This window comes from Carassius auratus, chromosome 20 (assembly GCF_003368295.1).
Source record: "Carassius auratus strain Wakin chromosome 20, ASM336829v1, whole genome shotgun sequence".
NCBI lineage: Eukaryota > Metazoa > Chordata > Actinopteri > Cypriniformes > Cyprinidae > Carassius > Carassius auratus.
Window position 1 is genome coordinate 3,046,620 of NC_039262.1, and position 27,434 is coordinate 3,074,053.

General features: G+C 35.0%; 2 protein-coding genes and 1 long non-coding RNA gene across 4 annotated transcripts; all 3 read left to right on the plus strand.

The window, feature by feature from the left end:
• The first annotated feature begins 626 nt into the window (after window positions 1-626).
• Window positions 627-10,179, plus strand: LOC113120551 (transcription factor GATA-4-like). Its single transcript, XM_026290419.1, has 6 exons — window positions 627-1,344; window positions 5,492-5,658; window positions 6,918-7,043; window positions 7,153-7,234; window positions 7,329-7,444; window positions 8,502-10,179. Exons 1-6 carry the CDS (start codon window positions 834-836, stop codon window positions 8,616-8,618), a joined length of 1,119 nt encoding a protein of 372 aa, XP_026146204.1. The 5' UTR covers window positions 627-833; the 3' UTR covers window positions 8,619-10,179.
• Window positions 10,180-13,727: 3,548 nt separating this feature from the next.
• Window positions 13,728-26,377, plus strand: LOC113120553 (squalene synthase-like). 2 transcript variants are annotated; one of them, XM_026290421.1, is made up of 8 exons: window positions 13,728-13,986; window positions 16,399-16,496; window positions 17,359-17,542; window positions 20,562-20,690; window positions 20,878-21,069; window positions 21,203-21,379; window positions 25,696-25,848; window positions 25,917-26,377. In XM_026290421.1, the coding sequence occupies exons 1-8, from the start codon at window positions 13,888-13,890 to the stop codon at window positions 26,139-26,141; spliced, it is 1,257 nt and encodes a 418-aa protein (XP_026146206.1). In that variant the 5' UTR covers window positions 13,728-13,887; the 3' UTR covers window positions 26,142-26,377. The 2 variants fall into 2 exon arrangements, with proteins under 2 accessions (XP_026146206.1, XP_026146205.1); XM_026290420.1 differs by lacking the exon at window positions 13,728-13,986 and having other exon boundaries at window positions 15,928-16,496.
• LOC113120554 (uncharacterized) lies at window positions 21,605-23,480 on the plus strand. The gene is made up of 2 exons (XR_003294631.1): window positions 21,605-21,953; window positions 23,352-23,480. It is a non-coding gene; the product is annotated as an uncharacterized LOC113120554 (long non-coding RNA).
• Window positions 26,378-27,434: the final 1,057 nt, after the last annotated feature.

The following is a 27,434-nucleotide window of genomic DNA, read 5'->3' on the forward strand; positions in this document are numbered from 1 at the left end:
TCACAGGGCTTACATATTTGAACTCTTAGGAAATTATATTGTAATAAAATAATTTAGATAAATTTCACGACCATGCGTTCATTTACCAGAGTTTTTAATCCGGAAAGATCTAAAACTCTTCCCCGCTTCTCTCCTTTGCTTGTCAGTTATGACGTCACATTTTAGTAATTTAATCAAATCATTTATCGACGGTCTCAAATGTATGCTAATTTTTTGCAATACTGAAATATTTGTGTGAGTGTGTGAGTGATTTTTTTATAAATTAGTTAATATTTATTACTTTTTTGTTTTAATTTGTGTTTGTATTTTTTATTATAAGATAATATTTTTTGTGGCGTTCTTTAAAGAACATGTTTATGTTTAAGTTTTTTATATGACCCTATTTAGTTCAATGAAATCCTTAATTTTGTAATTGGAATCTCAGAATTAATTCTTGCACATGCGCAAATAAAGGCTATAAGATACGTGCTCGAGAGCGCAAACCATAACTCACTGATAGTTTGTCAAATCTGCAAAAAAAAAAAAAGTAATTATTACAGCTTTAACTGTATGTTATTGATTTCGTTTGTGAACCGGGTCTGATTTGCGGGCGTGGAGCAGATATAAAGGGAATATGTTGTTGTTCCTGTTAACGAGGTCGGTGACCCGAGCAGGAATCAGATGCGCGTTACTGGAGGCGGAGAGATTGGGAGGAGTGAGACCATACACCCTCATCATCCTCCGCTGCCGCCAAGTCAAGCGAAGCAGAAAATGCTCCCAGGGTGAGCTCAGCCCGGTAAGAGCGACGCCGATGCCCCGGTCCTCGCGAGTGGAGCGATCGCTCACCTGTGGACATGTATCAAGGTGTAACGATGACCGCAAACCACGGACCCGCGTCTTACGAGCCCGGGTTCCTGCATAACGCCGCCGCTTCGCCGGTGTACGTGACACCCACCCGGGTCACCTCGATGATCCCGGCGCTGCCGTACCTCCAGACGCCGCAGCAGAGCAGCCCGGTGTCCGCGCACTCGGGATGGGCGCAGGCGGGCGAAGCCTCTTACAGCTCCACCGGCGGCCAGCATCACTCTCCGGTCTCCAGGTTCCCGTTCTCCACGAGCACTCCGCTGAGCTCCGGGGTCGCGGCGGCGCGGGAGACGGTGAGTTACTCCGGCCCGCTGAACATCTCCGCCGGCGGGAGAGAGCACTACGGCTCGCGCGGTCTGAGCGGATCCTATCACGGCGGATACCCGGCTTACATGAGCCCCAACATCGGAGGCTCTTGGGCGGCGTCGCACTTTGACAGCTCCGTGCTGCACAGCCTCCAGAGCGGCGGAGCCCCCGGGACAACGCGCCACCACAGTCTGGGTGAGAATTCAGAATGATTTCAGGATTCTGTATTTTTTTTAAATAAATAAAAATAAAATAGAGTTGACTCAAAAATTTCTAGCGGAATAAATTTCACCAAAAAAAAAAAAAAAATGGTAGACGCTCTTAAAAATAAAGGGCCTTCGTGATGCCATCGAAGAAGCTTTTCTGGTTCCATGAAGAACCTTTCATTTCTGAAGAAACTTTCTGTTTCACAAAAGCGTCTTTGCTCCGAAAGAAGTTTCTTCAGATTAGAAAAACATGAGGAAGAGATGCTTCTTTTACTGAGTGGTGCATCCCTGAAGAACATTTTAAGCACCTTTATTTTAAACAGCGACTATGAACATGCCATTCTGAAGCAGAAAGACTTCAAATAATGGAGTACGCTTCACAAGATTTCTTTGGTTTTATTTGCAATAAAAAAAAACATATATATATAGATATATATATTACATTGATATCTTAAATTTAGGTTGAAATGTTAGAAAGAAATAGTCATCGATGGTTTGAGCTTGATGTGCATTTGTGGTAGTGATTTTAGGAAGTTTAAATAAGAGTTTGCACGACACTATCATTCATCATCTGATATGAGAATATGATTCAAATAAAACGAAAGTAAAACACACAGGTGATTTAACGCTCACGCGCTGCTCAGTTTTACTTGTTTCCGGCCTGGATTTATTTTGATGAAATTTAAAAATCGCCAAACTCGCTTATGAATATGAATAATAATAAAAATACAAATAAATTAATAAAAGTGCATTATTTTTTCAATGTTATGTTCTGTTTTGAAACCGTGTGGTTGTAGGCTTAATATGATTTCCTATAATAATTAGTTACATTTATTTTATTTGCTGGAAGAATTGATTATCAGAATAATGAACATGGTCAAATCTAAATTAAGTTTCGCCATTTATGGCTATAAACATCAGCTTTTAAAAAAATATATACTGTCTTTTGCTAATTTGGGCCGAGTTTTTTTTACTATTATTACTATTTAATAATGCTAAGAAACATTACGGAGTTTACAGTTTATAAAAAACAGTTTTTACATAATGAGCCGAGAATTTAGATGATGTCACTCTGATCGAATCATATAAATATTTATTGCAAAAAAATAAATAAAATTGGTTTTACTATTATTATTTTATTATCAGCAGGGCCTGAAAAAATACGAAATATTTTTTTTTTCCATAAGACTTTAATTTATTTTCTGTTTTTATTTCTTTTAGCTCGAAGTGAAAATGCTTTTATGAGACACGACACAGAAAAAAAAAGAGTTTTAATTCGTCTCCTGGGATCGTTTATATTTATTTATTATTAGGCCTATAATAGTCTATAAATCATGCAAAAAAATAGCTTTTTTATTTAGCTTTAATGAAATTGTTCCGCATTTAGAAACATTTTGTGGTTTACATTTTTAATGAAGTCGTTCAAATCCAGAAAACAGATATAATTAGGTAATTTTATTTTTAAGTAACCTATGCTGTTTATTTTATGGCTATAAATAAATAATATTGTTTTATCTGTCGTGTGTAGCCTATGACAGATTAATTAAAACTATTTTATAGACTAAAATTAATTCATAATATATCAATATAAAAAGATTATAAAATATATGAAATATTAATATGATATAACAGAATAAAAGATAAAGCTAAAATAAGTTTCTGATGTAAATTCATTTGTGACCTGTATACATAATACATCTAAATGATTAATAATGACGATTTAATATTATTATAATGTTGTATTCGCTTTAGACGATTTTCAAAGAATCGCTTTATCGAAAATTGTACCTTTTTTGGTTGTTTGCATGTTGCTCTAATGATCAAATTCACAATGATATGGTTAAACGAATTATAATATGAATGCACTTTGAGTCGCTTTGGTTAAAAACGTCTAAAATGCATTAAAAAATAAATAAATAAACTTTTCTGGCAAAAAAAAACGAAGTCAAGGTAAAAAAAGCGAAAGAAAACAAAGCGTGGATTGATGTAATAATCTGTGCCACGTGAGATTTATTCACATCAATAACTGCACACAAATCAGTAAGATAAAGATTTGATTAGCAATCATTCCGTTCAGTTTATAGTTATATTGTCTTTCAGAGAGAGACACAATCACGAATCTGTGCGCGAGATAAATCATGTTTGCCTGAGATATTAAATAAACTCTGATTTTTCATTAAACTGTAAGAGTAAAGTGAGCTTTGTGTTATTAATAGAGTGTTATTAATGAACCCAGACACAAGCTTGACTTCAGTTGTATTTTTGGGAGCTTTTGTGCAGTTTATAATTAGTTTCTGCGTTTCTGTGCAAACCTTTTAAAAACTTTATTTCTGAATGCTCTCTGTCCAAATGTACAGGATGCATGTTTTAAACTGCAAACGTTAAAGCAACGTTCCATTTTATGATTTTACAAAATGAACAATGTATGAATAATGATTTTGTGCATTTCTAGAATATTATTAAAGACCAGAGATTGCATTTAGTGTACGTCTATTTGTAATAATTTTTTTACTTTTTATTGTTGCTTTATCTAATTTATGCTTCTCTGTTTTATTATTGCAGTTTAATTTTTTTTATTTTGCACTATTTTTTTTTATATAATTGTTAATAAATAATAAATGTTTTATTATTTTAGTGTGTATTTGTACTTTAATTTTGCACTATTATTATCACACATATATATATATATACATTCTGTTTTATTATTCAGTCTTTAATGGTGATTAATCTAGTTTTTATTTTTATTTTTTAGCTTTGAAAAAATGTTTTAAACCTTTTGTTCAAGGTTCAAGGTTCAAAGTTTACTATTAATTGCACAGAAAGCAATCTGTGTGTGTGTGTGTGTGTGTGTGTGTGTTCTCGAAGCATTTGCAACTTAAAAAACAGAACATTGCAATATTAAAAAAAGTACAAAATAAATCAGCAATAATACAAAAAATAAAAATAAATACTGCACACAAAAAAACAATAGGTATACAATTCCTTTTTCTAAACACTAGAAATATCGCAATAAAAAAAAGAAACTGTTATGTGTGTCTCAGCTGTTGTCCTCTGCTGGATCTGTGCTGACTCTGAATGAATGTGACAGAAAGCGTACAGCAGCTTGTTAAAGGTGTTTGAAAGCCTGAAGAATGGTTGAGTGAGAGAGATGAATGATTCTGCCTCTGTCTCGTGTGTCCACACTGGTCCTGGTTCAGTGTTGTAGTTCAGGTCTGTCATGTGATTAACAGAGACACACACTGGTGAGAAACAGCGCCTCCTGCTGATCAGGAAACTCAGCTGCTTTGATTCACAATTCAGAAGCTACACTTCTCATTTTGTTGTCAAAAATGTATGACTCTTTTTTTTATTTTGCACAGTTTTATAGCAGTGTTTATTTGTTTTATTTTTTTTTACTTTACACTTTATTATTTTATGCATTGCTTATTTTTATTTTGCACTTTTTATTATTGCAGTTTGTTAAAATGTTTGTTAAAATCATCGCAGTCTTTTCAGTGTTTGCAGAAAATTGGCTTTTTATTTTGCTTTTTGCTTTTTTACTACCACAGTTTATATTTTTTGCATTTTAGTATAAGTGCATTGATTATATTTATCTCTTTTATTTTGTACTGTTTTATTAATTCAGTGTTTATTTTTCTTTTTTATTTTGCACTATTTTTATTATAACAGTTTTTCACTGTGCATGGAAATTTTATTTTTTGTTTTGTATTATTTGTTATTATTGCATTAATTTTATTTACCTATTCATATTTTCAGTTTTATTATTACAGTTTTTTTTAGTGTTTGCATAAAGTTTTTAAAGTATTTTTTTTCAATGTTTATTTTTCATTTTATTTGACACTATTTTTATTATGGTGTTTTTTTCTATTTCTATTTTCTCTCCAGTGATTGCAGAAGGTTTATTTATTTTTATTTAATTATTTTTATTTGGCACTTTTTTTAATCATTGCAGTTTTTTTGTTTTATACAAATTAAAAATAAAAAAAATAAAAACAAATATATATAAATATATATAACAAATATATAAAAATAAATATATATAAATAACTATTAAATCTTCAAAGGCTGGATGCTCTTCTTCACCTCCACAGATAAAAGCGTCTTTGTGAACTCATGTGTGTGTTTGTTCTGCTCAGAGCTGCTGGATGATTTGGCTGAGGGTCGTGAGTGTGTGAACTGCGGGGCGATAGCTACTCCTCTGTGGCGGCGGGACGGGACGGGTCATTATCTGTGTAACGCCTGCGGTCTCTATAACAAGATGAACGGGATCAACCGGCCGCTCATCAAACCTCAGAGACGACTGGTGCGTTTCACCCACATTCACAACATCAGTCTCCCTCCTGACAACACACCGGTCAATCTTTCTATTTCAACCTTAAAATCGATGTATGAGTCAAGTACACATAATACTTACAGGACAGTTCATTAAACACACGTTTTTCATCCTGTTGACCTATCACAGTTAATAACATTATTTATTGTCTATTTTGAATTTTGTTACATTTAAAAAAAAAAATTTTTTAGTGCACAGGGTTATTTTTTGCCATTTTTATATTATATATTTTTTGCATTACTTTTTATTATTGCAGTGTGTATTGTTATCTTGCAGTGTTTTTCTTATTTTATTTTGCATTACTTTTTAATTATTGCAGCATTTTTTATTAATATTGCAGAGTTTTCAGTTTTTGTAGCATATATATATATTAATATAATTATTTTTTAATTACTGTAATTTATTTTTAATTACTGTAAGCTAACATGTTTTGTGCAATTTTATTTATTTTTTTATTATTGCAATGTTTTTTTTTTTTTTTTTGCACTTTTTATAGCATTGCAACGATACATTTTTATTTTTCCAGGTTTGTAGCTATTTCTTTTTTATTTTGCGTTACATTTGATTAATGCATTCTTTATTTTTAATTTTAGATTTTTATTGCAGTGTTAATTTTCTTTATCTTTTTATCTTTTATTGTTTGCAGCAAGGTCATTTTTTATCACATTTTTTAAATTTTGCATTACTTTTGTATTTTTTATTATTGCATTGTTTTTTTTAATTTGCACTATTTATAACATTGCAAATTTTAGTTTTTATTTCCATTTTTGCAGCAATTGTTTTGTAATTTTTTATCTTGTGTTACATTTTATTAGTGCAGACTTTATTTATAATTTGACATTTTTATTGCAGTGTTCATTTTTTTTTTTTTATAATTTATCGTTTGCACCGAGGTCTTTGTTTCTGCATTACTTTGTATTTTTTATTATTGCAGTGTTTTTTATTTTGCACTATTTGTTGCATTGCAAAGTGTAGTTTTTATTTGCAGCATTTCTTATTTTACAATTTTTTGTATTATTTCAGTGTTTCCAACAAGTTTTTTTTTGCATTACATTTTATTACTGAAATCTCTTTTTATTTTGTTTTATATTGCAACATTTTCATTGTTTCCAGCATTTTTTTTTTTTTTTTTTTTGCATGACTTTGTAGCATTGCATTGTTTAATCCAGGCTTGATTCAGATGTGAAGCCCATCACTGACCTGCTGCTTTCTGTCTGTCTCTTGGTCAGTCTGCGTCCAGACGGGTTGGTTTGTCCTGCACTAACTGTCAGACGACCACAACCACGCTCTGGAGACGTAACGCAGAAGGAGAGCCGGTCTGCAACGCCTGCGGACTCTACATGAAACTCCACGGGGTGAGACAGACTCAAGAAGACATAACTTCACGCTATGACAGTGCAAATGTACAGCTTTTGTGTCAAATCTGGCTGTTTAATCAGAATGAGTTTCTGCTCCTGTGTTCAGGTTCCTCGTCCTCCTGCCATGAAGAAAGAGGGAATTCAGACGCGCAAACGCAAACCCAAAAACTTCAGCAAGTCCAAACCTGGTGAGTAGAGAACTCTTCTCATTAGCATCTAAAGTCAGAATCATGAGCGTGGTGGAATCAGTGACGGTGACCTTTGACCTGTGTGTGATCTCAGGGTCATCCGAGGGTCAGACGGCTTCCAGTGCTGTGAACTCCAGTCCCACTGAAGAAGCGCGGCCCATAAAGACGGAGCCGGACACTTCATCGCTCTACACACACCAACACACACCGGTCAGAGAGCACAACACACACACTGGCAGTTACACTCTGTTAGGAATATTCAACTTTAAATAACAATTATAATTACTTGTAGTGCTTATTTTATTTAAACAAAATTAGTATTATATATTACATTTATTATTTGTAATTATAACCACTATAGCTAAACATGACCCTTTATATATAAAATATATTAAATAGTTTGTGTGTGCTTTGTAAAAAATATATTATTTATTAATAAATAAATAAATTATGTATTAATATTAAATATAGGTATAAAATTTGTATTTATACATTTTATACATTTATAAATATTATAAACAAACCTTTAAATAGTACATATATTAAATATTTTGTGGACATTCATGTATTCAGACATTGTTTCATCACTTTTATGATTATTGTGCAGTTTATAAATTCAGATTATTTAAAAAAAGTATGTCTGGCTATTATAAATATTTAATGTAATTTAATATAATCCATACTATTTTATAATAAATATTATTATATTAGAAATAACAATTGTGGCAATAAATATAATACACATACATTATAATAACATATAATTAGTGCTGTCAAACGATAAATGGTGATTTTATTTAAATAAAACTTTTTGTACGGTGTATATTTATTATTTATATATAACTACACACATATATATTATGAAAATATTTACATGCATATATAGGCCTATATTAATATAATTTATGTTATATATAAATATATTTAATATATAAACCTAACATGTTTTTCTTAAAGGGGTCATATGATGTTGCTAAAAAGAGTAAATTATTATTTTGTGCATTTGGTGTAATGCAATGTGTTTATGTGGTTTAAGGATAAAAACACATTATTTTCTATATAATGTTGATTATTGTTTCTCCTCTAAGCCCCGCCTTCTGCTCTAAGCCCCGCCTTCTGAAATGTGTTGATTTTTACAAAACTCATCGTTCTGAAAAGTGAGGTGTGCTCTGATTGGCCGAATACCTCAAGCATGTGACAGAGATGTTGCCCATGTCCTTATAAGTGATAAAGAGAGTAACACACCATCTTTTCCTTGTGCCTCCAGGTCTCTGTATTCCCGTCGTATCTGGGAACGCCGAGCTCAAGTTCTGCTCTCAAACTTTCTCCAAGTGGATCTCCCGGCTCCAAAAGCGAAGTGTGGAACAGCTTGATTCTGGGATAAGATCCCGAGATCCTCCTGTGACGGCGAGCTCGGAGCAGAAGAACCGCCAGAACCAGCGAGCATCAGTGATGAAGTGAAGATGCAGAACTATCTCCGATGTGAAGACAATCATGAAAAGATCCTCTCTGTACAGTGAGACCTGAACGCTGTGATGCACATCAACAGATCAGGAGAAAACCCTGGACCTGATTATAAACGTGCTGTGAACCGCAGGAACCAAGACCCTTCAGTCCCAGAAGATCACGAGAACTTTATATAACCTGAATGTTCCTGATCACAGCCTGATGGACTCATAACATGTGCTCCACTCCTCTTTAAGACACTGGTTTCATTCAGTTGGTATAAATAGACGTGTTAGAGAAATAGCTCCATCCAAGATCAGGATGAGTTTGTTTCTTCATCAGGTTTGGAGAAATGTAGCATTGCATCACAGTGAATGGGTGCCGTCAGAATGAGAGTACAAACAGCTGATAAAAACATCACAATAATCCACAGAGAATGCAAAAGATGAAACAAATCCAGCATTAAGATGTTTCTAACTCAAATAAATACTTCTTCCAGCTTTGGTCTTCTCAAGACATTGACTGATGGACTGGAGTGACGTGTGGATTATTGTGATGTTTTTATCAGCTGTTTGTGCTCTCATTCTGACGGCACCCATTCACTTCCATTGGTGACACACTGATGCAATTCTACATTTCTCCAAATCTGATGAAGAAACAAACTCATCCTGATCTTGCATGACCTGAGGGTGAACACATTAACAACAGATTTTTATTTTTGGGTGAACTTTTAGTGGTGGCAAGTTTCACACAAATGAACAACACTTTTCTTAAAAAAATATAGTAATTGGATTTTGTTGCAATGTTTTCCTCTCTCGTAGCACTCTGCTGTATTTTAATGGATAATTCTCTTTTTTCCTTTACACTATATCTGCTAGGAAACATTTATTTGATTTTTTATTGTCATGATGAACATTCATGTTTATGAGCAGATAAGAACTTGCAATATGTTATTCCTGCTCACATTTGACCTGTCCGTTGTCTGCAAAGAAAATTGAGATTTGTTGCAGTTTAGGTTTTTATTGTTGATGGCATCTATTGTGTGTTAGCAGCCAGACTCACTAGCATCAGTTCACCAACTTCCTGTCTAGAAAACCACTTCCTTGAAACTTTATATAAAAAAATAACCCTCACCACAAATTTTACTTCCCTTTTAAATCTAAGAAAATCAATTTTCCTGCAACTAAGCGCCTTTAAATGTATCTGATTTTTAATTCTTATATTTATTTCTATATAGAAAACAGGGTTACTGTTGGCCAGCTGACAAACTTGTAAAGTTAATCTGAACTAATGCATCTGATCTCCTATTATACATCATTTATGGTTTTCATTAGACAGTAAAGAAAACAGAGTCAAAATGTAATTATTTTCTTGTAGCAGCATTCTATAATATGAAATGTATATAACTGTATGTACGCGAAACAACTCACTCCATGTTTAACTGTTGTTGTGCCACACAACATCTGTGTGAAAATCTGATTAAACTGTTTGTAATTTCAGATTCAACTTTATTCTTTCACAGAGAACAAGTTTTTCTTTAACTGTCCATAGCAATAAACTCAAATAACAATTTGACAATTAAAAACAACTGCCCTAATAATTTTATTTGTCAAAGACTAAAGGCCGTTCACATTATAGGAGCTATAACTATCACTATTACAATCATTATTATCAATATTACTATAACTATCACTATTATCACTATTACTATTATTATAACTATCACTATTATCACTATTACAATCACTATTATCTCTATTACTATCACTATTACTGTAACTATTATCACTATAACTATAACTATTACTATCACTATCACTATTACTATTACTACTATTACTATAACTATTATCACTATTACTATCACTATAACCATTACTACTATTACTATAACTATCACTATTACTACTATCACTATTATCACTATTACTATAACTATTATCACTAGTCTCAAACGTTCAAACGTGCCTCAAACGCTCCACCATCATCCCCATCCCTAAGAAACCCAAAATTACAGGACTAAATGACTACAGGCCTGTGGCTCTAACGTCTGTAGTCATGAAGTCATTTGAAAAACTGGTGCTGGGCCACCTGAAGGACATCCCTGGGCCCTTGCTGGATCCTCTTCATTTTGCCTACAGAGCAAACAGGTCTGTGGACGATGCAGTAAACATTGGACTGCATTATGTTCTGCAACACCTAGACAGACCGGGGACTTATGTGAGGATCCTGTTTGTGGACTTCAGCTCGGCCTTCAACACGATCATCCCAAACCTCCTCCTGCCCAAACTAAATCAGCTCTCCGTGCCCACCTCAGTCTGTCAGTGGATCAACAGCTTCCTGACAGACAGGCAGCAGCTAGTGAGGCTGGGAAAATACACATCCAGCACCCGTACAATCAGCACCGGAGCTCCCCAGGGCTGCGTTCTCTCCCCACTGCTCTTCTCCCTGTACACTAATGATTGCACATCTAAGGACCCCTCTGTCAAGCTCCTGAAGTTTGCAGATGACACCACACTCATCAGCCTCATTCAGGATGGTGACGAGACTGCTTACAGACAGGAGGTAAAAGAGCTGGCTGTCTGGTGCAGTCTCAACAACCTGGAGCTTAACACGCTCAAAACAGTGGAGATGATCGTGGACTTCAGGAGAGACCCCCCTGCACTCCCCCCACTCACCATCATGAACAGCACTGTGACTGCAGTGGAGTCATTCAGGTTCCTGGGAACCACCATCTCTCAGGACCTGAAGTGGGACATTCACATTGACTCCATTGTGAAAAAGGCCCAGCAAAGGTTGCACTTCCTCCGCCAGCTGAGGAAGTTTAACCTGCCACAGGAGCTGCTGAAACAGTTCTACTCCACCATCATTGAATCCATCCTCTGCACTTCAGTAACTGTCTGGTTCAGCTCAGCTTCTAAATCTGACCTCAGAAGACTACAGAGGGTAGTCCGGACTGCTGAGCGAATCATCGGTACAACCCTCCCTTCTATACAAGAACTGTACTTATCCAGAGCGAGCAAAAGGGCTGTCGAAATCACTCTGGACCCCTCACATCCAGCACACTCCCTCTTTGAACTGTGTCCATCTGGTCGACGCTACAGAGCACTGAGCACTAGAACGACCAGACACAGGACCAGTTTCTTCCCTCAGGCAATCCATCTTATGAACAGCTGATAATAACGGCGAACACACTACACTTTATATTTATATACACATACACTTTATTTATCTAACACACATACTTAGTATACACTTAAATTTTGCACATAATATACATGTACATACATAACTGCATTTTGTAATATACCTGCCTACAATTGTCATTTGTATATTGTCATTCACTGTCTACATATTTGTATTTTTTATTCTTTTATTATGTGTTTTATGTTCTGTCGCTGTCATTCTGTTGTACTGCGGAGCTTCTGTCACGAAAACAAATTCCTCGTATGTGTAAACATACCTGGCAATAAAGCTCATTCTGATTCTGATTCTGATTCTATTACAATCACTATTACTATCACTATTACCATTACTACTATTACTATAACTATCACTATTACTATCACTATTATCACTATTACCATAAATATTATCACTATTACCATAACTATTACTATCACTATTACTATCACTATCACTATTACTATTACTATTACTACTATCACTATTACAATCAATATTACTATAACTATTATCACTATTACAATCACTATTACAATCACTATTACAATCACTATTTCACTATTATCACTATTACTATCACTATTATCACTATTACTATCACTATTACTATTACTATTACTATTACTACTATCACTATTACAATCAATATTACTATAACTATTACTATTACTACTATTACTATAACTGTTTTCACTATTACTATCACTATTACTACTATTACTATCCTACCAGTATTATCAGTATTATCACTATTACTACTATTACTGTAGGCTAACAATGTATTCTTGAATCCCTTTACATTTACATTGTAGGCTACTAAAATGCAAATTGCAATAGGGAAGTTGTGGCCTAATGGTTAGAGAGTCGGACACCCAATCAAAAGGTTGTAACTTTGAGTCTTGGGCCGGCAGGAATTGTGGGTGGGGGGAGTGCATGTACAGTTCCCTCTCCACCCTCAATACCACGACTTAGGTGCCCTTGAGCAAGGCACTGAACCCCCAACTGCTCCCCGGGCGCCGCAGCATAAATGGCTACCCGGGTGTGTGTGTGTGTGTGTGTGTTTTCACTGCTCTGTGTGTGTGTGTCCACTTCGGATGGGTTAAAAGCAGAGCATGAGTTCTGAGTATGGGTCACCATACTTGGCTGAATGTCATGTCACTTTCACTTTCAAAATGTCACCCTGGACCACAAAACCAGTCATACTGGTCTTTTTCTTTTTAAATAGCCCTATAAATAAGCTTTCGATTGATGTGTTAGGAGGACAATATTTGTCTGAGATGCAACTATTTGAAAATCTGAGGTAGTAAAAAAAAAGAATCTGAATATTGAAAAGAATCGTTTTTAAAATTGTTCAAATGAAGTTCTTAGCAATGCATATTACTAATTTTTTTTAAAAAGTGTTTATTCACGGAAGGAAATTTACAAAATACCTTCATGGAACATGATCTTTCCTTAATTTCCTAGTGATTTTTGGCATAATAAAAAATATATATCATTTTGACACTTACAATGTATTGTTGGCTATTGCTACAAATGCTACTTATGACTGATTTTGTGCTCCAGTGTCAGATATGTAATTCACACAAATAATGTTAAATTACAGTGGTTTTATATTATATAAAACCATATTGGTCTTATAAGTAATGAAGTTAATAATCGTTATGCTTCAGCTCTAATTCGCAATCTGAGGTGAATCTCATTTCTTTGTACACACCATCCCGGTGTCTCTCAACGTCATCATCAGCCTGACCAATCAGCGCCTCGCATGAGCTCTGCGTCCATCCTACTGGCTACTGGGCGGGCCATCACACCAGACGCTCTCGCTTCTCATTGGCCGATGCGCTCTAAGCCCATGACGCCTCAGCCAATCAGAAGAGTCAGTCGATCGTGTGAGTGAGGGATGGTAGCTGCGCTGTTAGCTGATGCTGTCCTGGATCTCTAGAGAGTTTGAATGGAAATAGCAGCGCGAGAATCTCAGCTCACCTGTTAAGAAAAGCGTCCTCATAAACACACGGGCGAAAATGGACATCCTCAAGTCCCTAGGACACCCAGAAGAAATAATCAACCTCTTTAAATACAAATTAGGAGGCTGTCGTTCCGTAATGCCTAAATTGGATTATGTAAGTAAATGCATTTTAAGCATTCATCTCTAATATTCATTCCCTGTGCATGCATGTCCATGCACAATACATGTTTTGTATTTATCTGTCATTATGCACGTCAGATTTATTTATTACTGAGCATTAAAACCATTACATTTAAAGAAGATTAAGCAGAGATGAAACTTTAATTGCATCAGCTGCAGTGCTGAAGATGTCACATTATTATGATTTTCCAGCAAGCAGTGCATAAACGTGTCACCATCAGATGGATTTGATTTAATCCTGGTTTGGAGAGCCAGGATTCGTCTTATATAATGAGCTTTGAGGACTGGAGGGTGAGACAGGGTGTTTGACAGCTAATCCACATCCACACTGACATTAGATAGATAGATAGATCTCTTATTAATATAAGAGATTTGCATGGTGCATGCAAAGAATACCTACCTGTATATTAGTTTGTATAAATGCAATATATACTCATTTTAATATATGCCTATGCACTACTAGCCATAGAATTGGACACATGTGAAATTTGTAGTTAAGTATGAGAACATTCCATGTGTCAATGTCAAATTTAATTTTTTTTATTTATTATTATACACAGATATATTTGTAGAAATAGCAAACAATACATTGCATGGGTCATAATTATGATTTATTTTTTTATTTTTTTTAATCATTAGGATCTTAAGTAAAGAGCATGTTCCATGAATATATTTTGTAAATTTCCTAAAATTACTGTAAATTTTACTATAAAAAAAAAAAATCTGTAAAAATTACGGTAAAATACTGGCAGGTGTGGTTGCCAGAACTTTACTGTTAAAAATATGGTAGCAACATTTTAGGTTTTACAGACTTAAATTTACAACAAAATACAGAATTTCATTAGGGGGGGGGGGGGGGTGAAATGCTCGTTTTCACTCAATCTCCTGTTAATCTTGAGTACCTATAGAGTAGTGCTGCATCCTTCATGACTCCAAAAAGTCTTTAGTTTTATTATATTCATAAGAGAAAGATAGTCTGTACCGATTTTTCCCGGAAAAACACGAGCGGCTGGAGGCGTGACGTGTGGGCGGAGCTAAAGAATCACGAGCGCCAGTAGGATTTTGCGTTGAGAGCGTTTGGAAGCTGTGACATTATCGTGAGGAAAAAAAACATCCAAAACAAACCATTGCTAACAGTCAGATTCAGCGTATATTAATGATCCAGAATCAGATCCCGAGGCTGAAACTGAACGAGAGCAGCAGCAGCAACGACGTCTCTGAAACTGAATATATTTGCTTAGCGGTTTTGGAAAATGACTAAGTTCCACTTTATGTCGTCTTTTTTTTTTTTTTTTAAGCTGTACATGTGGACACTAAGAAGAAACATAATTATTTCAATAAAAAAACATAAAATATGAAGTGTCATGCAGGGAATTCTGGGAGATCCAATTTACTGTTTTTCACTGTAAATTCAACAATGACTTTTTCTTTTTCACTTCCAAAAAATGTAATTTTAACGTAATTTTACTGTACAATTACATTTAATGTAATTACAGTTATTCACCATATATAGTATGGAAACTTACTGATAACCAGTTAACAGGTTTTTACTGTAGCATTTTTACAGTCTTTTACTGTTAAGATCACAATAATTTTTTACAGTGTACCGTAAATTTATCAAAACTTAATTTTTGATTAGTAATACGCATTGCTAAGAACTTCATTTGAACAACTTTAAAAGCGAATCATTTAGATTTCTTTCTTTTCTTTTTTTTTTTTTTGCACCCAAATATTGTTCTCAGTTAAAAGTCTCAGTTTAAAAAATATATATTTTTGGTCCAGATGAGTTTTAATAATTTTTTATAATTATTATTATAATTATTATTTTATTTTCAAGTTTCGGTCACCACATATGTCGCATACACAGATACGAGGATCACTTTTCTGTTTTTTTAAAGTGTGGAAGAGTGTTTGAGTAGGTGTGTCCAGAAGTGCGGACTTGGCGAACTGCGCGCTCTGAAAACATGCGCGTGCTTTATTGCTAATAGCGGGGAGGATAATTAATATGCGTAAACCTCAATATGAGGTGAAACGCTCTTATAGTCTGTTTACATATCAGATTACATATAGGCGTGCTTTAAAAACGCGTCCTTCTGACGCTCGGTTTCACTTCCTCTCTGGCGAATGGCTTTACTTAGAGTTTAACTGAAGTTGGAAAGTTGTGCACTGCTTGTAAACAGAAGCAGGAGCTGCAGGAGCTCGTTCGCTCATGGCTGTGGTCGGCGGTAAGAGCGCAGCGCCGTTCTCCGTGATCAAGCGCTCGTTGTCGCTGCGCTCGGTGCTCTCCGGCGGGCGGCGCAGTGCGCAGGAAGGGCGGCTGGTGACCCGTGCTTCTCACCCGCTCCGGACTCACCGACACCCCTCCTTTGTGTGCTTCTCCTGCCAGGACTCCATGAGCGAAACCCTGCGGACCTGCTACGCGTATCTGAACCAGACCAGTCGGAGCTTCGCGGCGGTGATCCAGGCCCTGGACGGAGAGCTACGGTAAGATCCGCGGGAGAGGCGTCACCAAACAACCGCTTTAGAAACATGTGTGCACGCATTTACTTGTTTGCAATGTTTGTGGTTATATATATAAATGACCTTGAGGAGCATGTGTCTTCTTAAGAAGTTGCTCGAGTGAGGAACTTCTATGCATTTTTGCAAAGTCTTTTTGCAATATGCTAATCTAGGCCTATTAATCATGCACTTAAAACAAACCTGCATGCATTTTCTAAGTAGCCTACATACTGAAATCTATACAATTTATGTTTGTGTATATGTGCAAAACAGCAGATTTCTATTGTTTCTAATTTATAACTTTTATAATAGTAATAAATCTGAGATTTTGCATGCATTTATATATATATATATTATAGATTCATGTATGTTTATGTGTGTGTGCAGTATATTATATATGATAATAAAAGTGTAAAACAGCAAATTTCTGTAGAAATATGGAAGAAATCTAATTTCTGTAAGATATCTGGAATTTTGGATAGGCCTATATACATTCAGAAACATATATATTGCATAATGCAATATATTTTATAAAAGAAGATCGTATATATATATATATATATATATATATATATATATGCTTTATATAAATTCTATAACAATTTATACTTGTGAACAATATAAATATGCTATTTAGCATTTATCTTTCTAAAAATTGTGCACACTTCATATTTGTAGGATAATATTAAAGTAAAACATGTAAGGCATTCGTTGTGTCATGTGTGATATGTTTCTGGACCTGCTGTGTGGTATTTATATCAGCTGCTCAGTATAGATGCTGTTTGTTCAGTTTGTGGTGTTTAGAAATGTACTGCAGATCTTCATGGGTGTTAAATCTCTCACTCAGGCATGCGGTGTGTATTTTCTACCTGGTTCTGCGAGCTCTGGACACAGTGGAGGATGACATGAGCATCCCGCTGGAGAAGAAGGTCCCATTGCTGCAGGACTTCCACACGTTCCTCTATCAGCCGGAGTGGAGCTTCAGCGAGAGCAGAGAGAAAGACCGGCAGGTGCTGGAGGATTTCCCCACGGTAATCCAACACAACACAACAGATCACAAAACAACACATCACATCAAACAAAATACAACATCACATCAAACACTATAACAACATCACATCTCAACAACAAATCACAATGCAACACAATACAACACAAAACATCACATCACAACAAACATCACATCACATCAAACACATCTCAGCAACACATCACATCACAACACAAAACATCACATCAAACACATCACATCACAATGCAACACAATACAACACAAAACATCGCATCAGAACACATCACATTAAATCACAACCCATCACCACACAACAAATCACAATACAACACATCACAACACCACATCACATCACATCAAACACATAACAGTACAAGACAACACAAAACATCACATCACATCTTGACAACACATCACATCACAATGCAACCCAAAACAACACAATGCAACATCACATCACATCAAACACATAACAACAGCACATTACAACACAAAACATGACATCACATTACATAACAATACATCACAACACATCAGAACACATTGCATTAAATCACAACACATCACCACACAACAAATCACAAAACAACACATCACATCACAACACAACACATGACATCAAACACATCACATCCGATCACAACACAACAACACATCAAACACGTCACAATACAACACATCAGAACACATTGCATCACATCACCACACAACAAATCACAATATAACACATCACAACACAACACCACATCACATCACATCAAACACATCTCAACAACACATCACATCACAATGCAACACATGACATCAAATCACAACATATCACCACACAACAAATCACACAACAACACATCACATCAAACAAAATACAACATCACATCAAACACTATAACAACATCACATCTCAACAACATATCACCACACAACAAATCACACAACAACACATCACAACACAAAACATCACATCAAACACATCACATCACATCACAATGCAACATAATACAACACAAAACATCACATCAGAACACATCACATTAAATCACAACACATCAAACACATAACAGTACAAGACAACACAAAACATCACATCACATCTTGACAACACATCACATCACAATGCAACCCAAAACAACACAATGCAACACCACATCACATCACATCAAACACATAACAACAGCACATTACAACACAAAACATGACATCACATTACATAACAATACATCACAACACATCACAACACATCACATTAAATCACAACCCATCACCACACAACAAATCACAACACATCACATCAAACAAAACACAACATCACATCACATCACATCAAACACATAACAGCACATCACAACACAACACATCACAATGCAACACAATACAACACACAACATCACATCAGATCACAACACAACACAACACATGACATCAAACACATCACATCCGATCACAACACAACAACACATCAAACACGTCACAATACAACACATCAGAACACATTGCATCACATCACCACACAACAAATCACAATATAACACAACACAACACCACATCACATCACATCAAACACATCTCAACAACACATCATATCACAATGCAACACATGACATCAAGTCACAACATATCACACAACAACACATCACATCAAACAAAATACAACAACACATCAAACACTATAACAACATCACATCTCAACAACAAATCACAATGCAACACAATACAACACAAAACATCACATCACAACACATTACATTAAATCACAACCCATCACCACACAACAAATCACAATACAACACATCACAACACAACACCACATCACATCACATCAAACACATAACAGTACAAGACAACACAAAACATCACATCACATCTTGACAACACATCACAATGCAACCCAAAACAACACAATGCAACACCACATCACATCACATCAAACACATAACAACAGCACATTACAACACAAAACATGACATCACATTACATAACAATACATCACAACACATCAGAACACATCACATTAAATCACAACACATCACCACACAACAAATCACAAAACAACACATCACATCACAACACAACACATGACATCAAACACATCACATCAGATAAAACACATCAGAACACATTGCATCACATCACCACACAACAAATCACAATATAACACAACACAACACAACACCACATCACATCACATCAAACACATCTCAACAACACATCACATCACAATGCAACACATGACATCAAATCACAACATATCACCACACAACAAATCACACAACAACACATCACAACACAAAACATCACATCAAACACATCACATCACAATGCAACACAACACCAAATCACATCAAACACATCTCAACAACAAATCACATCACATTAAATAACTATACATCACAACACATCACCGTAAAGTAATGTGATGTGTTGTTATTTAATGTGATGTGTTCTGTTGTCATATTAAAACATCAGGACACAACGCAATGTAAGGATGTGTATTTTGCATAAAAGAAGCATATTTTTAGGATTTTTTTGCAACTGTACTATGTTTATCTTGAACACAAAATTTATCTCCAAATTCAAATTTATAATTTCCATTTCATTAATACGATTGTTTTAATAATAAATATATAGTTTTTGTACACCAGAATTATAAATAGTAAATTATTTATTATAAATTCTTGAATATAACGGTCATTGTTCTCAGATGTGATTCTTAATGTAATACATTTTTTTAGATATGCATGATAAATATCGGCACAATATTAATGCGCATCTTGTCAGTAAAGCCAGTTCTGTAATCAGTAATTTTTTACTTTTTTTTTTTAATCAAACATATTTATGTATTTATTTATTTTCAATTTGAGATGAAAACACAAACCCCTGATATAAACCCCGGTTTCATACGACGTTTTCTTGTACGTAAACCAACTTGAACTTAACGTCGTTGTTTGCAGCTTTTGTAAAATGCAGCATTTACACGTCATGCTTTTAATGTCTTTTTATACACATTTTCTAAAACACGCTTTCGTTCCCCTTTCCTCCAGATTTCGGTGGAGTTCAGGAACTTGGGCCAGGAGTATCGCGAGGTGATTTCAGACATCTGTTACCGGATGGGTGTGGGGATGTCCGAATTCCTGGAGAAGAAGGTTTCATCCATGCAGGAGTGGGACAAGGTTAACTTTACAGATGTATTATTGACGTAGTTTAATGTTTATCCATCTGCGTGTAGATTTACAGACGTATAATTCACCAAAGCGATGTAGAAGTGCTCTTATTCTATTTTAAAGCATGTCTGGTATTCTGCATGAGACATACTGCTGTAAACATCTGTCCGGATGTGTATAAATGTGTCTGCCTCAGTACTGTCATTACGTGGCGGGTCTGGTGGGGATCGGACTGTCCCGTCTGTTCTCGGCGTCCCAGCTGGAGGACGCTGAGGTGGGCTGGGACACAGAGCTGGCAAACTCCATGGGTCTGTTCCTCCAGAAGACCAACATCATCAGAGACTATCTGGAGGACCAACAGGAGGGAAGAGCCTTCTGGCCACAGGAGGTACAAACCTTTAACCCTGCTCTTCATCCAGCAGCCGATGCTGACAAACATCACCGCAGATCTGTTTTTTACCGTAGCATTTTTGCTGGTGGGATTGTGGTCCGTGCATGTGATGTCTGTTTGTGTGCCGCAGGCCTGGAGTCAGTTTGCGTCCCGTCTGGAGGATTTCGCTCGTCCTCAGCACCTGAGCTCTGCTCTGTCCTGTCTCAACCTGCTGGTGACCGATGCTCTCCATCACGTCCCAGACGTCATCGAATATCTGTCCCGCCTCCGCAACCAGAGCGTCTTCAACTTCTGCGCCATTCCTCAGGTCTGATCCATTTCTCAAACTGAAGCTTCATCTGTTTCTGTGCGGTTTAATGGCGCTTACAAACACCAGACTGTGTCCAAGTCTCACATAGAGAACAGTGAGCGCATGCGGATTATAGAAATAAATAAAGGGAATATAGAAATTGCGCACAGCAGGGTCCCCGCAGGTCCTTAAAAAGTCTTGAAATGTCTTAAATACAATTTTCGATTTTTAAGGTCTGAAAATGTCTTGAATCCTGGAATTTTCCATATGAATGTCTTAAATTTCATGTGGGATCTTAAATTTCATGTCCGACTCGTCATTTTTATTTATTTTTTTCAACCGCAATTTGACCAGCGTAACATTTGGGGGCAGCACTTCGTGGGTGCAACCTGCATCATTCCATAGGTGACATACGAGTAAGTGATTGATGAACGCGTTGCGATGATGGTTCGCCACCACGGCAGTTTGCGAAATCGCAAGCATGGGCAAAGACGATAAAGCTGTGGACAAGACCATGATTGTCAGGTCTCGCTATCTTGGTTCTCAGTTTTTGAGCCCCTCAACGGCAGAAGACTTGCTGTAGCACTTTAAGGTAAGACTCTAAAAGTATCATTTAAAATTATTTGAATATGTTAAAATGCTTCATGTGTTTTTGTTATTTCCTAATGAATATTTGGGACAATATATAGATGCGTCACAATTCTTGGATTGATTTAAATTTTTCCGAATGCATTGTGAATTGATTCTGAGCTTAGTTTTTGCACATTGCGCTCTAGGCTAGTTTTTAACCGAGCACTCAAATGCTCATGACGAAGAGCGCTCGTGCGTTCTGCTGAGTCTGATTATGTAATTGATATATTGCTTTTATGACGCGAGATTAATGTAAATGCCCCACTGCAAACACCCTTGTACTTCGGTTCAACCTTTTCGAACTTTATTAATTATTATTTTATAGTAGGTTCAAGTGGTGTGTGTAAGGCATATAAATCATGCAGTGGCATCTGCTGTTAAAAACTAAACTAAGAACTGATTCGAGAGAGAATCGCGATGCATTCAGAAAAATTGGAATCGATCCAGAATAATTTCTCGATTCAAAATGCATCGATATATTGTCCCAGCCAATCAGTTAAAAAAATGTTGTGGGTGGGTGACATCTAGGCATAGGACTACTTCATTATGGATGGAAGGCAGTGCTGTAAATAACATTATTATATAAAGCATTCAATATGCATTATGCTTCTTGCATTTTTTTTATGTGAAAAGTAAAATTGAATTGAATTAAATAATGTAGCCCAGTTCATAGTTAGACTCCAAATATCTGTTTTGTGCTTCTCAATTTTAGGTTAACAACGTTGACACTGAACCCTATCACATAGGCCCAATTTGTGAGCATTCACTATTATGGCTTAACTTGTTTCTCAAACATTTTTTCTTTCAAATCAAGGACCACTTAGCCAATAAAAAAAAAAATAAATAATAAAAAAACTTGACATATTTGGCTTAATGATCATCCCTAATGCATGTAAAAATGTAGGCCATTTTAGTCTTCTGAAACCATGGCTAACTTCACCTGCTAATAATGTGCATGATTAGAAAACAAGTCATGAGAAGTGAATTGGAAATGTTCAACGGTGTCACAGTCCATGTCAGTCATTTTGGTTGATGACTTTTGCTCACAGACCCTCCTTGGTAATCTGGCATACGTCCAGTGGTCCCCAGACCACAGTTTGAGAATCACTACTTTAGACAAACCATCTAATCTAGTGTTCCTGTAGCTCAACTGGTAGAGCACTGATCTAGCTAGCAAGCAAGTTTGGGGGTTCAATTCCCCGGGAACACATATGTAAAAATTTATAGCCTGAATGCACTGTAAATCGCTTTGGATAAAAGCGTCTGCTAAATGCATAAATTTAATCTGAGTGAACATGAATGAAAATGTTATCATTCTTGAGGTGGACTTTGTTTTGATTTTATTTTTTTATAATTTCAGGAGGGCACCAAGGAACTTAATTTAAGGAACATGCTTTCTGTGTCAATGGATGGACCCACAGTAAATTGGAAAGTCATGGATCTCCTACAACTGGAACATGCAATAAATTTCTGATCCTGATCTTTCCTACAATTGTCTGTCATTCATTAGGTCTATGCATAGATTATTGAATGTGCTTGCATTTATCTGTGTCTGAAATGACATAGAAAACCCTAATCAGACCCTGGACAACATTTTCTTGGGGGAGAACCCCCAAACCCAGCTCAAGGCTATTAGGCAGCAACATTTAACCATAATTTAGATCAAGTATGATGAAATGGGCTTTTGTAATGTCCTGGGGCTGTCTTCCATGTCTTTTTCAAACTGCTATGAGGGGCCAGAATTTAGAAATTACCTGAAGTACCTTAAAGGCTGATAGTTTATACATAGTCAACCATGTCAGGGTTGTAAGGTCAATCAGCACTTGGTATAAAAGTTTTCGCGCCCCTTTGACCTGTCTTGAGCGTGGTTGTGATGAGTTGTGCTACACTAATGCTTCGCCACATCAATCTGTGTTGTCGGACTGAACATTTCCCTTTTTTTTTTGTTTAGATAAAGTCTTAAATTTTCCTTTTAGAGGACTTAAAAAGGTCTTAAAAGTCATTAAATTTGCTGTTAAAAAATGTGAAGATACCCTGGCACAGATGAATGCATGGAAACTTTCTTTTTTTTGCTGCTGTATTTTGTTTTTGTATGCAAACATGCACTAAAACTTAAATTACTAACAATATTTACATTCCTATGAAAAACTATTAGAGATTAAATAAGATAAATAAATAAAAAGTATTAGTAAGCTAATTCATTTAGTACAAAAATTATTAGTGCAGTCAAACGATTAATAGCATCCAAAATAAACGTTTTTGTTTACATAATATATGTGTGTTTACTGTGTATATATAAATACACCCACATGCATGTATATATTTAAGAAAAATATGTTATGTTTATACATTTAAAATACGTAGATATAATATCAATTATGTTAATGTAAATATGTACATGGAAATATTTCAAAATATATACTGTGTGTGTGTGTATATGTGTATATATATATATATATATATATATATATGTATATGTGTGTATATATATATATATATGTATATATATATATATATATATATAAAAACTTATTTTGGTGCGATAATAATGATTAATTGTTTGACAGCACTAAAAATAAATATGAAATAAAATTTATAAAAAAATTAATTAATAATAAAATTACTAAAACTTGAAATGAAATTAAAATTAAAAAGAAAATAATTTTTGTAACATATTATTTCACTTAAAAAGGAAGTTGAAGTGCTAAATTTACTCAAACTAAATCCATTACTAAAAATAAAACTAATAAAATGACCAAAACGCCCAACAACATTACTAAAACTTTAATAAAATGACAACAAAAAATACAAAAATAAAATGAATTCAAATTAGAATATAAAAATGTCAACTTATTTTACTTTATTTATGAAGCCAGGATTTTAGATTGTTTTTTTTTTTAAGGTGAAGTGACGACTAAAACTGAAATAAAAGTTAATAAAAATTTCTTTTTTAAACAAAAAAATATTGAATGACTAAAACAACAAAAAAACTAAAACTTAAACTAAATTTAAAAGAAAAATATAAAAATAAAAAACTAATTCCCAATATAAATAAAAAGTATTATAGTAAAACAACAAAGATGGATGCGTTTGAATGTTGTACATTGTGTCGTTGCAAGTAAATAAGATGAAATGTGGCATATGAACACAGTAATTATTATTTTATGGTTGTAGATGGTTATAGACGGTCTCTTTCCTTCAGACATACAGTGAGATAAACCTTTACAGAAAAACCACATGTGAAAATCATGTTAAAATCATTTGAAACACATGTGAAACTCAAAAAGATCTGCACACGGTTATATTATTCAATGCATTAGAAATAAATAAAGGGAATATAGAAATTGTGCACAGATTAATGCATGGATACTTTCTTTGCTGCTGTACGTTGTTTTTCAGTGCAAACATGCACTAAAACTTAAATTACTAAAAATATTTACATTTCTTTAAATTAAAAACTATTAGAGACGAAATTAAAAAAAGCTGCGAGGGAGAAATGTGAAATTTTCATTTAGTGCGGTCAAACGATTAATCGTGATTTAAATTTTTTTTATTTGAAACACATGTGAAAGATCTGCACACGGTTATATTATTCAACCATAAAAACAAGTCCAAAAAGTGTACAAAACTCATGCATATAAAACATGTGGCTTTAGACTGTGTATGTGATCTCAGTTGCGTGATGCTGTTCCTCCTCCGACCAGGTGATGGCGATAGCGACTCTGTCGGCGTGCTACAACAATCCTCAGGTGTTTCAGGGCGTGGTGAAGATCCGGAAGGGTCAGGCCGTGACGCTCATGATGCAGGCCACAAGCATGGGTGCCGTCCAGAGCATCATCGCACAATACAGTCAAGAGGTGCGTCCAGAAACACGCTCCCTAGCTCAAACCCGTGTGCTCCGCTAATCCCGATCCTCTCCTCACAGATCCTGCAGAAAGTGTCCGCCTCGGATCCGTCGCGAGAGAAGACTCTGCGCATCCTGAGCCTCATCCGAGAGAAGAGTCTGTCTCCGGCCGCGCTCTCGTCCCGAGCGCACCACATCTCTCCCGTCTACATCTCGGCCGCTATGCTGTTAGCGGCGCTCAGCTGGCAGTACATGAACGCCGCGGCCGGACAGCCACCAGGGGGCGCTGACATGCACGGACACTGAGACACACGCGGAGCAGCGCTGAACTCACTGCCAAACCACAGAACCAGTCGGGGATCTTTAGGGATCTTTCTGTGACACTCAATGATGTTCAGGTCATTTTCACCCCAAAATCTAATGAGAAAACAATAAGAAATAGTACAAAATCTGCTCTAAAATGAGCATTTATATACATTTTTAATACATTTTATTAGGTTTTATATGTGTAATACATGGAAAAGCGTGTGTCTGTATATATATGTGTGTGTGTGTGTGTGTTCAAAATCAAATGAGAAAAAAAAAAAATGTAATACATAAATAAAAAAATGTGTGTGTGTGTGTGTGTGTGTGTGTATATATATATAGAGAGAGAGAGAGAAATATAAAAAGAAAAAATATAGCTTTCTGTGTATTATATACAAACTAATTTAAAAAAATAAAATTATACAAGTAGTTTTATATATTTAATGAAAATTATAAAATATAAAAAAATTACATCCCTTTAATTTTTATGTTTATATATGTTTTAAATATAGAAAAATACATTTATATAAAGTAATATATACACACACACACATACTTTTCTGTATATTTCATGTATAATATATATATATATATATTTTTTTGTTTTAGTGGTGATAAATGATCTGATGATTTGTTTTGTTTGTTCTGTGTTCAGTTGTGTGTCTTTGATGGATGTTTGTGTATTTGAGACGCTCAAATGTTAATTATTCTAAAGTTATGTTTATGACGCTCATCTTTTCTGTTCTGTTTCATCAAATCATCTTAAACATCTAAAACCAGAAGTTTTCATTCCAGTATAATATAATGTCAGTCTTATCATTTGGACAGAGATTTATTTGGTTCCGTTAAAAGTTCTCAGTTACACACAGACTCTCAAGCAGTTGCGGGTTTACTGATCACGGTAGAAAATGTCTAGATCATATTTCTCATCAAGTTTTAAGACCATTGTTATTTTTTGCATTGGAATTAATTATATTAATATTTATTATAATAATATATTATAATACTTCACAATGCAAAAAAATAACCGTAATGGAATTATTTATATATTTTATTTTATTTAAAAAAATCTGATATCAGCACTAAGAAATTAAAATGATGCATTGTAATGTTTTTATTGCATTTCATTCATTACAGTTTCTCAGTGCTGCTATTAGATTTTTGGGAGTAAAATAAAATAATTAAAAATAAGATCTAAATAAAATGTAAAGGAAAAAAATGTCACTTTTGAACAAACTTTAAATCGTTTGAAAAAATATGTTTTTATTTTATTATGGGGTGTAAAATGAGCCG